Here is a 16,045-nt window from a genome sequence, read left to right on the forward strand (position 1 = left end):
CACGCGTACATATTACTTTTACAATCCTTTCTTATAATAGATTATAAAAGCCCCTAATTGATACCCACGCCCACCCGTCCCCACTTCTACAAGGGCAAACTATTTATATGTGTTTTAGAGATTTTGGTTGTGTTGGGGAGCCGAAAGCCAAAAGTAATTCCACGAAGCCGGTCGCTCTTCCCACTCCCACCCATCCCGTGAGGACATTTCTGTATGTTTGTGTGTGTTTGCCTCTTATGAAATAAATGTTTCTTCTTAAACCAGAAAGACTTAAGACTTTTTGAGACGGAGAGCACAATACAGATCTCTTGTGTAGACACATTTGCCCATGTATTGGCCAAGGCTTCTCAACTCCAGTCCTCAAGAAGCTCAAAGCTATCCCAGCTTCACCATGGGTGGCTGTTATCCTTAAAACCTGACCTAATGGGGGAGGGGGGCTTGAGGACTATATAGTTGTTTGGAACTACTGTAGTTGGTGCCTTCAAGGCAGACATGGTCACCTGAGCTGTACTTGGCACAGTGACCTTCACAAACAAAGCCTTGGCATGTCCCACTGTTGGGTCATTAATATGCGCCATCTCTACATTTGCCCAATTCTGTGGAAATGACACACCCATTTCTGCTGTAATACGAGCCAGTAACCCACTGCAAAGCCATGTTCTACGAGTCCTTCCTCGTGACGCCAAAGGACGTTGCAGGCCTATGACGGCTTTAACACTGAGTGCAGTATCCCCGGAGACTAATGGGATGGATTTCCCGTGAGAAAACGGACGAGTGGATTGCTGAATTATTATTTTTTTAACAGAGTTCTTTTCATAGATGAAATTGGGACCTCCCAGGTTTCTTGTGTACATCTGAAGAAACCTTGGCTGCCGAGCGCTGTCCAGTAACTTAATCCATGAAGGACCATAATGTTGGTTCCCTAAAAGTATCCACTTACAACCAATCCACTGTCCCATTTGGAGAAATAGCGTCGGTAGTGAAGGAGAAACCAGACATCTTGGGAACTTGGAGGTAAAGTAAGTGGAAAATGTTTAAACCCCTTCACTCCCAGTGGGGCCTGTAGTGTATTTTGGAGCAATATGTTGCTGGTTCCTCTACAAAAAGTGCGGACGAGTGAAGAACGGGTACTTGTCCATAATTACTAAGCTGTGATCTGTCATACGATACCCTGCAGGCCTTTTACTGTACTTCAAATGTGCCGGGTGTCTTGTGGAATAGCACTGCTTGGACCAGGGGTGTGCAAACTGGAGGGGGGGCGGTGGCGCATGGTGGGTACAGAGGTCCCGCGCTCTCCCTAAGGCATTTAAATAAAATGCCAGGGGACCGCACAGAGCCCCTGTAACTTCTACATGGTCTCGGCGACGTCACCATGGTAAGCCAGCGTCAAATGATGCCGTGGGGTCACGTGACGTCACATTGCCATGGCAACGTGACGTCACATTGCCATGGCAATGTGACATGACCCCGAGATGTCATTTGCCGCTTGAGCTGAGCAGGCAGGGGGGTATAGGGAGAAAACTTTGAGCACCCCTGGCTTAGACAATATGGGGCATTGCAAGAATGAATGTTTAATGGTCCTGTCGTATTAAACAACCTTAGTATCAAGACCCTCAACTCTGTAGAAGCAATAAAGTGAAGGCACTTACCCAAGTAACACACATGCTACCATTTTAATGCTCGGTTTAAGACATGTTAAATTTAGTCTGGAACGTAGTCTTGCGAACGTCACCCTGGCAAACACAAGTAACATGCAATCTACTGACTTCCCATGGCTGAATCTGCATCATCCAATGGCTGCAGTTATTCCAAAACGAGACATTGGGGAGCGGGTGCAAAGCAGCGCTGAGAAAAGCTCATTCAAAATCCTATTCTGAGCCCCACTAACGTAACTATCCCGCGTCTGTAGTGGAGGCGTCGGACAATCGTGGTCGGGGCCAGAACAGGAAGTTAAAGCCGAGTTGTAGGTTTTGTTGGGGTGAAATTGAAGTGAACATAGTGCATTAGACTGGTATCTCTATGCTGCAGATCCTCCGCAGGGAAGAGGACCAATGGATGCAGAACATCCCATTGTGTTGGTCTCTACTACATACAACGTATGTCTGTCGCACACAGGACCTGGGATGTTTTGACAGCTTTGTTCACTATAATTTCTTGAATTTACATTAGAAGTGGCCAACTCCTGTCCTCGAGGCTCACCAACAGGTCAGCTATTGGGGATATCCCTGTTTCAGCACAGGTGGCTCAATCAGTGGCTGTCGAAGACTGAGTCACTTATTTGGTCACCTGTGCTGAAGCAGAGATTCTGAAAACCTGACCTGTTGCTAGCCCTTGAGGACTGGAGTGGGCTACTCCTGAATTAGGCTGAGATTATGTTGCCGGCGTCTCTGCGTGCGTGCGCGCGCCCGGCAAGCACTCTTCAGTAGTGGGCTACGCAAGTTATCCCGAAGAGGCGCGATGACGCGGCCGCGGTTTGATATTCTTCAGGCGGCTGCTGCGTGACATCAGCGCACGTGAGCTGGTTCAGCCAATGAGGCGAACCATCTTCGTGACGCGTCCACAATCTCCTGCAGCCAAGTTCACAAATCGCTTGGGCTGCAGGCGAGTGCGCGATGGCAGTGCGCTCGTTCGCACGCAGCCGCGCAGGGAGCGTAATCCCAGCCTTACTGTCCGTCTGACGCTACATTGCAAGTTCAGGTGGAGATTCCAGGCTGTAAAATGCAGTTTGAGGGGGAAATGTTTTTGGATCAAGAAAATAGTAGTGGGCGGATCGAGGGATGGAGAAGGAGCCAGCGTAACTTATATAGAGTAAGGCTGCACACCCACACACACACATATACACAATGACACACTCGTACGTCCTGATTCACAGACCCACACACAGCCAGCGCTGTCAGTGTTTAAGGAAGTTGTTAATACGGCAGAAAGATTAATACAGAGACTAAAGTGCCACGACGGGAGCATGTAACCCAGGGGTGGCAACTCCCAGTCCTCAAGGGCCGCCAAGAAGCCAAGTTTTTATGATATCCCTGCTCCAGCACAGTTGACTCAGTCTTGACTTTGAGCCACCTGTGCTGAAGCAGGGATATAATTAAAACCTGGCCAGTTGGTGGCTCTTGAGGACTGGAGATGCCCAACACCTGAACCCCCACCCCCACCAGTTCCCCACTGAGCACCCCTCACACATCTTCTGCCTCCCTCTAGAGAGATTGCACCCAAAGGCCCTTTGTCTCCTACTGCCGGTAAAGAGATAAGAAGGGAATTTAAAAGACAATAGAAGCTACTGTGGCTTGGGGGTAGGAAGGCAGGTGGGAGCAGTTATTGGAGGTTATTACTACTCGGCCACAGAAAAGTCAAATAAATTAGGAAGTGGCAGGTAACGAGGGTGTGTGATGTAGGATGCGGCAGGTAACGAGGGTGTGTGATGTAGGACGTGGCAGATAACGAGGGTGTGTGATGTAGGACGCGGCAGGTAATGAGGGTGTGTGATGTAGGACGCGGCAGGTAGTGAGGGTGTGTGATGTAGGACGCGGCAGGTAATGAGGGTGTGTGATGTAGGACGCGGCAGGTAATGAGGGTGTGTGATGTAGGACGCGGCAGGTAATGAGGGTGTGTGATGTAGGACGCGGCAGGTAGCGAGGGTGTGTGATGTAGGACGCGGCAGGTAATGAGGGTGTGTGATGTAGGACGCGGCAGGTAGCGAGGGTTTGTGATGTAGGACGCGGCAGGTAACGAGGGTGTGTGATGTAGGACGCGGCAGGAAACGAGGGTGTGTGATGTAGGACGCGGCAGGTAACGAGGGTGTGTGATGTAGGACGCGGCAGGAAACGAGGGTTTGTGATGTAGGACGCGGCAGGTAACAAGGGTGTGTGATGTAGGACGCGGCCGGTAACGAAGGTGTGTGATGTAGGACGCGGCAGGTAACGAGGGTGTGTGATGTAGGACGCGGCAGGTAGCGAGGGTGTGTGATGTAGGATGCGGCAGATAACGAGGGTGTGTGATGTAGGACGCGGCAGGTAGCGAGGGTGTGTGATGTAGGACGCGGCCGGTAACGAGGGTGTGTGATGTAGGACGCGGCAGGTAATGAGGGTGTGTGATGTAGGACGCGGCAGGTAATGAGGGTGTGTGATGTAGGACGCGGCAGGTAATGAGGGTGTGTGATGTAGGACGCGGCAGGTAATGAGGGTGTGTGATGTAGGACGCGGCAGGTAGCGAGGGTGTGTGATGTAGGACGCGGCAGGTAACGAGGGTGTGTGATGTAGGACGCGGCAGGTAGCGAGGGTGTGTGATGTAGGATGCGGCAGATAACGAGGGTGTGTGATGTAGGACGCGGCAGGTAGCGAGGGTGTGTGATGTAGGACGCGGCCGGTAACGAGGGTGTGTGATGTAGGACGCGGCAGGTAATGAGGGTGTGTGATGTAGGACGCGGCAGGTAATGAGGGTGTGTGATGTAGGACGCGGCAGGTAATGAGGGTGTGTGATGTAGGACGCGGCAGGTAATGAGGGTGTGTGATGTAGGACGCGGCAGGTAACGAGGGTGTGTGATGTAGGACGCGGCAGGTAGCGAGGGTGTGTGATGTAGGACGCGGCAGGTAACGAGGGTGTGTGATGTAGGACGCGGACGGTAACGAGGGTGTGTGATGTAGGACGCGGCATGTAGGACGCAGCAGGTAACGAGGGTGTGTGATGTAGGACGCGGCCGGTAACGAGGGTGTGTGATGTAGGATGCGGCCGGTAATGAGGGTGTGTGATGTAGGACGCGGCAGGTAACGAGGGTGTGTGATGTAGGACGCGGCATGTAGCGAGGGTGTGTGATGTAGGACGCGACAGGTAGCGAGGGTGTGTGATGTAGGACGCGGCATGTAGCGAGGGTGTGTGATGTAGGATGCGGCAGGTAGCGAGGGTGTGTGATGTAGGACGCGGCCGGTAACGAGGGTGTGTGATGTAGGACGCGGCAGATAACGAGGGTGTGTGATGTGGGACGCGGCAGGTAGCGAGGGTGTGTGATGTAGGACGCGGCCGGTAACGAGGGTGTGTGATGTAGGACGCGGCAGGTAATGAGGGTGTGTGATGTAGGACGCGGCAGATAACGAGGGTGTGTGATGTAGGACGCGGCAGGTAGCGAGGGTGTGTGATGTGGGACGCGGCAGGTAGCGAGGGTGTGTGATGTAGGACGCGGCCGGTAACGAGGGTGTGTGATGTAGGACGCGGCCGGTAACGAGGGTGTGTGATGTAGGACGCGGCAGATAACGAGGGTGTGTGATGTGGGACGCGGCAGGTAGCGAGGGTGTGTGATGTGGGACGCGGCAGGTAGCGAGGGTGTGTGATGTAGGACGCGGCCGGTAACGAGGGTGTGTGATGTAGGACGCGGCAGGTAGCGAGGGTGTGTGATGTAGGACGCGACAGGTAGCGAGGGTGTGTGATGTAGGACGCGGCAGGTAGCGAGGGTGTGATGTAGGACGCGGCAGGTAGTGAGGGTGTGTGATGTAGGACGTGGCCGGTAACGAGGGTGTGTGATGTAGGACGCGGCCGATAACGAGGGTGTGATGTAGGACGCGGCAGGTAGCGAGGGTGTGTGATGTAGGACGCGGCAGGTAGCGAGGGTGTGTGATGTAGGACGCGGCAGGTAACGAGGGTGTGTGATGTAGGACGCGGCAGGTAACGAGGGTGTGTGATGTAGGACGCGGCCGATAACGAGGGTGTGATGTAGGACGCGGCAGGTAGCGAGGGTGTGTGATGTAGGACGCGGCAGGTAGCGAGGGTGTGTGATGTAGGACGCGGCAGATAACGAGGGTGTGTGATGTAGGACGTGGCCGGTAACGAGGGTGTGTGATGTAGGACGCGGCCGATAACGAGGGTGTGATGTAGGACGCGGCAGGTAGCGAGGGTGTGTGATGTAGGACGCGGCAGGTAGCGAGGGTGTGTGATGTAGGACGCGGCAGATAACGAGGGTGTGTGATGTAGGACGCGGCAGGTAACGAGGGTGTGTGATGTAGGACGCGGCCGATAACGAGGGTGTGATGTAGGACGCGGCAGGTAGCGAGGGTGTGTGATGTAGGACGCGGCAGGTAGCGAGGGTGTGATGTAGGACGCGGCAGGAAACGAGGGTGTGTGATGTAGGACGCGGCAGGTAGTGAGGGTGTGTGATGTAGGACGTGGCCGGTAACGAGGGTGTGTGATGTAGGACGCGGCAGATAACGAGGGTGTGTGATGTAGGACGCGGCAGATAACGAGGGTGTGTGATGTAGGACGCGGCCGGTAACGAGGGTGTGTGATGTAGGACGCGGCAGGTAGCGAGGGTGTGTGATGTAGGACGCGGCAGGTAGCGAGGGTGTGTGATGTAGGACGCGGCCGGTAATGAGGGTGTGTGATGTAGGACGCGGCAGATAACGAGGGTGTGTGATGTAGGACGCGGCAGATAACGAGGGTGTGTGATGTAGGACGCGGCAGATAACGAGGGTGTGTGATGTAGGACGCGGCAGGTAGCGAGGGTGTGTGATGTAGGACGCGGCAGGTAGCGAGGGTGTGTGATGTAGGACGCGGCCGGTAATGAGGGTGTGTGATGTAGGACGCGGCAGATAACGAGGGTGTGTGATGTAGGACGCGGCAGATAACGAGGGTGTGTGATGTAGGACGCGGCCGGTAACGAGGGTGTGTGATGTAGGACGCGGCAGGTAGCGAGGGTGTGTGATGTAGGACGCGGCAGATAACGAGGGTGTGTGATGTGGGACGCGGCATGTAACGAGGGTGTGTGATGTAGGACGCGGCCGGTAACGAGGGTGTGTGATGTAGGACGCGGCAGGTAGCGAGGGTGTGTGATGTAGGACGCGGCAGGTAGCGAGGGTGTGTGATGTAGGACGTGGCCGGTAACGAGGGTGTGTGATGTAGGACGCGGCCGATAACGAGGGTGTGATGTAGGACGCGGCCGGTAACGAGGGTGTGTGATGTAGGACGCGGCAGGTAGGACGCGGCAGGTAGCGAGGGTGTGTGATGTAGGACGCGGCCGGTAACGAGGGTTTGTGATGTAGGACGCGGCCGATAACGAGGGTGTGTGATGTAGGACGCGGCCGGTAACGAGGGTGTGTGATGTAGGATGCGGCAGGTAGCGAGGGTGTGTGATGTAGGACGCGGCAGGTAGGACGCGGCAGGTAGCGAGGGTGTGTGATGTAGGACGCGGCCGGTAACGAGGGTGTGTGATGTAGGACGTGGCCGATAACGAGGGTGTGATGTAGGACGCGGCAGGTAGCGAGGGTGTGTGATGTAGGACGCGGCAGGTAGCGAGGGTGTGTGATGTAGGACGCGGCCGGTAACGAGGGTGTGTGATGTAGGACGCGGCCGGTAACGAGGGTGTGTGATGTAGGACGCGGCCGGTAACGAGGGTGTGTGATGTAGGACGCGGCCGGTAACGAGGGTGTGTGATGTAGGACGCGGCAGGTAGGACGCGGCAGGTAACGAGGGTGTGTGATGTAGGACGCGGCAGGTAGCGAGGGTGTGTGATGTAGGACGCGGCAGATAACGAGGGTGTGTGATGTAGGATGCGGCAGGTAACGAGGGTGTGTGATGTAGGACGCGGCAGGTAGCGAGGGTGTGTGATGTAGGACGCGGCCGGTAACGAGGGTGTGTGATGTAGGACGTGGCAGGTAGCGAGGGTGTGTGATGTAGGACGCGGCAGATAACGAGGGTGTGTGATGTAGGACGCGGCAGGTAACGAGGGTGTGTGATGTAGGACGCGGCAGGTAACGAGGGTGTGTGATGTAGGACGCGGCAGGTAACGAGGGTGTGTGATGTAGGACGCGGCAGGTAACGAGGGTGTGTGATGTAGAATGCGGCATGTAGGACGCGGCCGATAACGAGGGTGGGTGATGTAGGACGCGGCAGGTAACAAGGGTGTGTGATGTAGGACGCTGTCTCTGTATGTTAACCTCTTTGCTACCTGCGGGGCCAGCAACCTCTTGCTCTGGTGTGAAAGGGGTTTAAGCCGCATTGGGGATGCATTGTTAGCACGGCAGCCACAGGAGGGGAGTGTGAAATGTCGCTAGCAGGTGCCTTGCAGTAGGATACAGTGCCACCCTGTCTCTTTTCCCATCTTCATTATAAATAATTTAAGTGCATTTACAGGGGAGAGAGACTGACACATGACCCTATTCTGTACCACACATGTTCTCACTGCTTAATTTCCCTCCCTCTATATAGCATATTGGTCCCTCTCCTGTATATTTTCCCCTTGCTTTCTCTCCTTTTCTCCCACTTTCTCTTTTTTGGCTGTTTTCTCTCTAAGGTTGTCCCCCTCTCCCTCATGGGCTGCGTCTCTGTCACATTTCTCTCTCTTAGGGGGAGCAAAAATTCTCCCTAACCATTTGGTCCCTCCCCCTATTAAATTTTCCCTGTAGTCCGGTGTTTCTCCCACCCCATATTGTACCTCCCCTGGAGTATAGACCCACCCCTGTGCCCCCAAATAGTATATCCCGCCCCACCCCCCCACCCTCGTGCTCAGTTGGACTCCTCCAGGTATCTGTATGTTGGGTTCTCATAGCCCTGGTTTTGCATCTTACTCAGGTGCTTATCTTCGGGGCTCCTGGAAGCTTCCACCTGCAAGATAGGGGACGAGGAGGGGAGACAGGTCACATGGTGTTAGATACAGGATCCATTAACACCTTTGCTGCCAGAGAGGCAAGAAGCGCATTGCACAGCAATAGAGGTTAATAGGTGGTCAGCATGTGATCTGTAAGGGGTTGAGGGTGCAAAATTCTTCAGAGGCACAATTAACCCCTTCTCTCCCAGAAGAAGGGGATACATGCCCTTCTGACAACAATTCAAAGGATACAGCCTATTATAAGGGAGAAGTGCCGGTTTGATGGCGGTGCCATGGGTACGACTGCAACTGGTCACACGGCTACAGAGGCCCCGCACTCTTCCCCCGGCACAACAAGGGCAATCACGGTTCAATGCTGTGCCGGTTAAATTAACCACCACAACATTTAAACGGCGACTGCCGGGGCCCGGGCGAGAGTGCCGGGGCCTCCGTAAGTGCCAGCACCTCTGCCTGCTCTGACGCGTCGCCATGACAATGGGACGTCACATGACGCAAGGGTGGGCAAGAGGCCCCACGTATCATGTGACATCACATCATCAGGGTGACAAGTTACCGCAGGAGGAGATGCCAGCTTCGGAGCGGGTGAGAGGCCAAGCCAAACTCGCTGTGCACCGGACCCCGCAAAACTCCCAGCCAGCCCTGGTCACTATACGTGGTAGCGTGTGGTAGCGTGTGGTAGCGTGTGGCAGCGTGTGGCAGCGTGTGGCAGCGTGTGGCAGCGTGTGGCATCTCAAGCAGCAATCTCACCAAAAACGTTCATCGATTTTATTTTTTAATTTGTTTTTACATAATTGGAACCAGGGGGTCCTCCAGAACTGAAGCGTGCCGGTCTCCCGAGAAGGTAAAACATGGCCTCGCCGTTATCGTCTGATGCCATTGCAGCTTCCTATTTGCACGTGGATTGGGCGGCCATATTGTTTACCCAGCAGGAAACTTTAGACTCAGTGCTTTCCCCGGTAATATCTCGCAAACCGGGAGGGGTCAGTGGAGCTAAAAATAGGCCAGTCCAGCTCCAGCGGATCCCACGCGATTCCAATTATGTACAACATTCAATTAAAACAGCCCATACAGCTCACCTCTATAATCCCATGGCTGATCGTCCCGTATGGCTTGCGTCGGATCATTAGGAGGCTGATGATTATCACCATCGTCACGGCAACGGCCACCACCAACAGACCAATCAGAGCGCCCCGGTTAAACGTGACCAGGGTGTCGGGTTCCTGCGGAGTGAATCGGTACTGTATTACTGAGCTCCCCCCCACCCCGTGAAACGCGGGTGGATGTAACATTCTAGGAAAAGATTGACAAGCGGAGTGTAGCTATGACAACAACCTGGGCCAATCAGAGTTCTCCATTTGTGACACACCTCCAGCCTAAACTAATGCGCTTGTGTGAGCATTGTGACTGGTTTATATTTTTTGCATTTATATTTTTAGAGATGATTTATTTTGCCCTTTCCAACGCTGATAAAAACGGGTGCCTTGTTCAGAAGCATTTGAAATATTAAGTGTCTGGGAAGTTAAAATGGAGTCCCCCCCAGAGCAGCCACTAAAAAAAGAGCAGAACATGCTTGGGGCAAGATACTCAGTCTACATTTAACTCTGCTTTAAAATGTAGAAAATTAACCAAGAAGCCTTAATGGGCTAATGATATTTAGATGCTTTTCCCTTTAAAGAGGCAATCAAAGCAGGCGATTTTTTTTTGGCAAGTTTTTTTTTAACATAGGATTGAAGCAGGGGTCTCTGCAGCTGAACCCCATAAATTCCAGCTCTGGGGACTCCCTGCTTCCAGAGATACCGACCTCCATAGGGGGTGCCAGTAGGTGCTTGGCTAGCAGAGATCACTAGGAAGTCGTGATGTCATCAGGCGCGGCTTTCAATTGGCCACGTGACGCGGCAGCTTTAAAATGCAGAGAGATACCGGCACACCCATTGGAGGTCTGTATCTCTGTAAGCGGGGGGTCCTCGAAGCTGAAATGAATGGGGTTCAGCTCTGGAGACACCCCCCCCGCTTCAATCCTATGTTAGAACATTAGCAACAACAAAAAATCGCTTGTTCGGATTGTCCCTTTAAATCTATGGTGTATAATTAATATGTGCAAGACGGTGATACTATGGAAGTCTGTGCCAGTATGTGATGTGTGCAAGACGGTGATACTATGGAAGTCTGTGCCAGAATGTGATGTGTGCAAGTCGGTGATACTATGGAAGTCTGTGCCAGTATGTGATGTGTGCGAGACGGTGATACTATGGAAGTCTGTGCCAGTATGTGATGTGTGCAAGACGGTGATACTATGGAAGTCTGTGCCAGTATGTGATGTGTGCAAGACGGTGATACTATGGAAGTCTGTGCCAGTATGTGATGTGTGCGAGACGGTGATACTATGGAAGTCTGTGCCAGTATGTGATGTGTGCGAGACGGTGATACTATGGAAGTCTGTGCCAGTATGTGATGTGTGCGAGACGGTGATACTATGGAAGTCTGTGCCAGTATGTGATGTGTGCAAGTCGGTGATACTATGGAAGTCTGTGCCAGTATGTGATGTGTGCAAGACGGTGATACTATGGAAGTCTGTGCCAGTATGTGATGTGTGCAAGACGGTGATACTATGGAAGTCTGTGCCAGTATGTGATGTGTGCAAGACGGTGATACTATGGAAGTCTGTGCCAGTATGTGATGTGTGTAAGGAGGTGATACTATGGAAGTCTGTGCCAGTATGTGATGTGTGCAAGACGGTGATACTATGGAAGTCTGTGCCAGTATGTGATGTGTGCAAGACGGTGATACTATGGAAGTCTGTGCCAGTATGTGATGTGTGCAAGACGGTGATACTATGGAAGTCTGTGCCAGTATGTGATGTGTGCAAGTCGGTGATACTATGGAAGTCTGTGCCAGTATGTGAGGTGTGCAAGACGGTGATACTATGGAAGTCTGTGCCAGTATGTGATGTGTGCGAGACGGTGATACTATGGAAGTCTGTGCCAGTATGTGATGTGTGCGAGACGGTGATACTATGGAAGTCTGTGCCAGTATGTGATGTGTGCAATACGGTGATACTATGGAAGTCTGTGCCAGTATGTGATGTGTGCGAGACGGTGATACTATGGAAGTCTGTGCCAGTATGTGATGTGTGCAAGACGGTGATACTATGGAAGTCTGTGCCAGTATGTGATGTGTGCGAGACGGTGATACTATGGAAGTCTGTGCCAGTATGTGATGTGTGCAATACGGTGATACTATGGAAGTCTGTGCCAGTATGTGATGTGTGCAAGACGGTGATACTATGGAAGTCTGTGCCAGTATGTGATGTGTGCAAGACGGTGATACTATGGAAGTCTGTGCCAGTATGTGATGTGTGCGAGACGGTGATACTATGGAAGTCTGTGCCAGTATGTGATGTGTGCGAGACGGTGATACTATGGAAGTCTGTGCCAGTATGTGATGTGTGCAATACGGTGATACTATGGAAGTCTGTGCCAGTATGTGATGTGTGCGAGACGGTGATACTATGGAAGTCTGTGCCAGTATGTGATGTGTGCAAGACGGTGATACTATGGAAGTCTGTGCCAGTATGTGATGTGTGCGAGACGGTGATACTATGGAAGTCTGTGCCAGTATGTGATGTGTGCAATACGGTGATACTATGGAAGTCTGTGCCAGTATGTGAGGTGTGCAAGACGGTGATACTATGGAAGTCTGTGCCAGTATGTGATGTGTGCAAGACGGTGATACTATGGAAGTCTGTGCCAGTATGTGATGTGTGCAAGACGGTGATACTATGGAAGTCTGTGCCAGTATGTGATGTGTGCAAGACGGTGATACTATGGAAGTCTGTGCCAGTATGTGATGTGTGCAAGACGGTGATACTATGGAAGTCTGTGCCAGTATGTGATGTGTGCAAGACGGTGATACTATGGAAGTCTGTGCCAGTATGTGATGTGTGCAAGACGGTGATACTATGGAAGTCTGTGCCAGTATGTGATGTGTGCAAGACGGTGATACTATGGAAGTCTGTGCCAGTATGTGATGTGTGCAAGACGGTGATACTATGGAAGTCTGTGCCAGTATGTGATGTGTGCAAGTCGGTGATACTATGGAAGTGTGTGCCAGTATGTGATGTGTGCAAGACGGTGATACTATGGAAGTCTGTGCCAGTATGTGATGTGTGCAAGACGGTGATACTATGGAAGTCTGTGCCAGTATGTGATGTGTGCAAGACGGTGATACTATGGAAGTCTGTGCCAGTATGTGATGTGTGCAAGACGGTGATACTATGGAAGTCTGTGCCAGTATGTGATGTGTGCGAGACGGTGATACTATGGAAGTCTGTGCCAGTATGTGATGTGTGCAAGACGGTGATACTATGGAAGTCTGTGCCAGTATGTGATGTGTGCAAGACGGTGATACTATGGAAGTCTGTGCCAGTATGTGATGTGTGCAAGACGGTGATACTATGGAAGTCTGTGCCAGTATGTGATGTGTGCGAGACGGTGATACTATGGAAGTGTGTGCCAGTATGTGATGTGTGCAATACGGTGATACTATGGAAGTGTGTGCCAGTATGTGATGTGTGCAAGTCGGTGATACTATGGAAGTGTGTGCCAGTATGTGATGTGTGCAAGACGGTGATACTATGGAAGTCTGTGCCAGTATGTGATGTGTGCAAGACGGTGATACTATGGAAGTCTGTGCCAGTATGTGATGTGTGCAAGACGGTGATACTATGGAAGTCTGTGCCAGTATGTGATGTGTGCAAGACGGTGATACTATGGAAGTCTGTGCCAGTATGTGATGTGTGCAAGACGGTGATACTATGGAAGTCTGTGCCAGTATGTGATGTGTGCAAGACGGTGATACTATGGAAGTCTGTGCCAGTATGTGATGTGTGCAAGTCGGTGATACTATGGAAGTGTGTGCCAGTATGTGATGTGTGCAAGACGGTGATACTATGGAAGTCTGTGCCAGTATGTGATGTGTGCAAGACGGTGATACTATGGAAGTCTGTGCCAGTATGTGATGTGTGCAAGACGGTGATACTATGGAAGTCTGTGCCAGTATGTGATGTGTGCAAGACGGTGATACTATGGAAGTCTGTGCAAGTATGTGATGTGTGCGAGACGGTGATACTATGGAAGTCTGTGCCAGTATGTGATGTGTGCAAGACGGTGATACTATGGAAGTCTGTGCCAGTATGTGATGTGTGCAAGACGGTGATACTATGGAAGTCTGTGCCAGTATGTGATGTGTGCAAGACGGTGATACTATGGAAGTCTGTGCCAGTATGTGATGTGTGCGAGACGGTGATACTATGGAAGTGTGTGCCAGTATGTGATGTGTGCAATACGGTGATACTATGGAAGTGTGTGCCAGTATGTGATGTGTGCAAGTCGGTGATACTATGGAAGTGTGTGCCAGTATGTGATGTGTGCAAGACGGTGATACTATGGAAGTCTGTGCCAGTATGTGATGTGTGCAAGACGGTGATACTATGGAAGTCTGTGCCAGTATGTGATGTGTGCAAGACGGTGATACTATGGAAGTCTGTGCCAGTATGTGATGTGTGCAAGACGGTGATACTATGGAAGTCTGTGCCAGTATGTGATGTGTGCGAGACGGTGATACTATGGAAGTCTGTGCCAGTATGTGATGTGTGCAAGACGGTGATACTATGGAAGTGTGTGCCAGTATGTGATGTGTGCAAGACGGTGATACTATGGAAGTCTGTGCCAGTATGTGATGTGTGCAAGACGGTGATACTATGGAAGTCTGTGCCAGTATGTGATGTGTGCAAGACGGTGATACTATGGAAGTCTGTGCCAGTATGTGATGTGTGCAAGACGGTGATACTATGGAAGTCTGTGCCAGTATGTGATGTGTGTAAGGAGGTGATACTATGGAAGTCTGTGCCAGTATGTGATGTGTGCAAGACGGTGATACTATGGAAGTCTGTGCCAGTATGTGATGTGTGCAAGACGGTGATACTATGGAAGTCTGTGCCAGTATGTGATGTGTGCAAGACGGTGATACTATGGAAGTCTGTGCCAGTATGTGATGTGTGCAAGTCGGTGATACTATGGAAGTCTGTGCCAGTATGTGAGGTGTGCAAGACGGTGATACTATGGAAGTCTGTGCCAGTATGTGATGTGTGCGAGACGGTGATACTATGGAAGTCTGTGCCAGTATGTGATGTGTGCGAGACGGTGATACTATGGAAGTCTGTGCCAGTATGTGATGTGTGCAATACGGTGATACTATGGAAGTCTGTGCCAGTATGTGATGTGTGCGAGACGGTGATACTATGGAAGTCTGTGCCAGTATGTGATGTGTGCAAGACGGTGATACTATGGAAGTCTGTGCCAGTATGTGATGTGTGCGAGACGGTGATACTATGGAAGTCTGTGCCAGTATGTGATGTGTGCAATACGGTGATACTATGGAAGTCTGTGCCAGTATGTGATGTGTGCGAGATGGTGATACTATGGAAGTGTGTGCCAGTATGTGATGTGTGCAATACGGTGATACTATGGAAGTGTGTGCCAGTATGTGATGTGTGCAAGACGGTGATACTATGGAAGTCTGTGCCAGTATGTGATGTGTGCAAGACGGTGATACTATGGAAGTCTGTGCCAGTATGTGATGTGTGCAAGACGGTGATACTATGGAAGTCTGTGCCAGTATGTGATGTGTGCAAGACGGTGATACTATGGAAGTCTGTGCCAGTATGTGATGTGTGCAAGACGGTGATACTATGGAAGTCTGTGCCAGTATGTGATGTGTGCAAGACGGTGATACTATGGAAGTCTGTGCCAGTATGTGATGTGTGCAAGACGGTGATACTATGGAAGTCTGTGCCAGTATGTGATGTGTGCAAGACGGTGATACTATGGAAGTCTGTGCCAGTATGTGATGTGTGCGAGACGGTGATACTATGGAAGTGTGTGCCAGTATGTGATGTGTGCAATACGGTGATACTATGGAAGTGTGTGCCAGTATGTGATGTGTGCAAGACGGTGATACTATGGAAGTCTGTGCCAGTATGTGATGTGTGCAAGACGGTGATACTATGGAAGTCTGTGCCAGTATGTGATGTGTGCAAGACGGTGATACTATGGAAGTCTGTGCCAGTATGTGATGTGTGCAAGACGGTGATACTATGGAAGTCTGTGCCAGTATGTGATGTGTGCGAGACGGTGATACTATGGAAGTCTGTGCCAGTATGTGATGTGTGCAAGACGGTGATACTATGGAAGTCTGTGCCAGTATGTGATGTGTGCGAGACGGTGATACTATGGAAGTCTGTGCCAGTATGTGATGTGTGCAAGACGGTGATACTATGGAAGTCTGTGCCAGTATGTGATGTGTGCAATACGGTGATACTATGGAAGTCTGTGCCAGTATGTGATGTGTGCAAGATGGTGATACTAGGGAAGTCTGTGCCAGTATGTGATGTGT

At 51.5% G+C, this 16,045-nt stretch overlaps 2 protein-coding genes across 19 annotated transcripts in view; both read right to left on the bottom strand.

Moving 5' to 3' along the window:
- Positions 1 to 1,654: 1,654 nt before the first annotated feature.
- LOC142497797 (uncharacterized) lies at positions 1,655 to 8,440 on the bottom strand. Of its 17 annotated transcripts, none has more exons than XM_075606133.1 (6): positions 7,435 to 8,440; positions 6,195 to 7,120; positions 5,469 to 6,130; positions 5,055 to 5,374; positions 3,537 to 4,528; positions 1,655 to 3,504 (listed from the first exon to the last, which is right to left on the bottom strand). In XM_075606133.1, exons 1-6 carry the CDS (start codon positions 7,982 to 7,984, stop codon positions 3,319 to 3,321), a joined length of 3,636 nt encoding a protein of 1,211 aa, XP_075462248.1. In that variant the 5' UTR covers positions 7,985 to 8,440; the 3' UTR covers positions 1,655 to 3,318. The 17 variants fall into 17 exon arrangements, with proteins under 17 accessions (XP_075462248.1, XP_075462245.1, XP_075462244.1 ...); XM_075606130.1 differs by having other exon boundaries at positions 3,537 to 3,696; positions 3,761 to 5,374; XM_075606129.1 differs by having other exon boundaries at positions 1,655 to 3,696; positions 3,729 to 5,374.
- Positions 8,441 to 8,475: 35 nt separating this feature from the next.
- APLP1 (amyloid beta precursor like protein 1) overlaps positions 8,476 to 16,045 on the bottom strand; it is a 61,148-nt gene continuing 53,578 nt past the window's right edge. For both annotated transcript variants that reach the window (XM_075606139.1, XM_075606138.1), the window contains 2 exons: positions 9,670 to 9,813; positions 8,476 to 8,589 (listed from right to left, as the gene is read on the bottom strand). In XM_075606139.1, coding sequence (XP_075462254.1) covers positions 8,491 to 8,589; positions 9,670 to 9,813 — 243 coding nt within the window. In that variant the 3' untranslated portion in view covers positions 8,476 to 8,490. The remainder of the gene's footprint in view (positions 8,590 to 9,669; positions 9,814 to 16,045) is intronic.

Source organism: Ascaphus truei, chromosome 6 (assembly GCF_040206685.1).
Source record: "Ascaphus truei isolate aAscTru1 chromosome 6, aAscTru1.hap1, whole genome shotgun sequence".
Classification (NCBI taxonomy): Eukaryota; Metazoa; Chordata; class Amphibia; order Anura; family Ascaphidae; genus Ascaphus; species Ascaphus truei.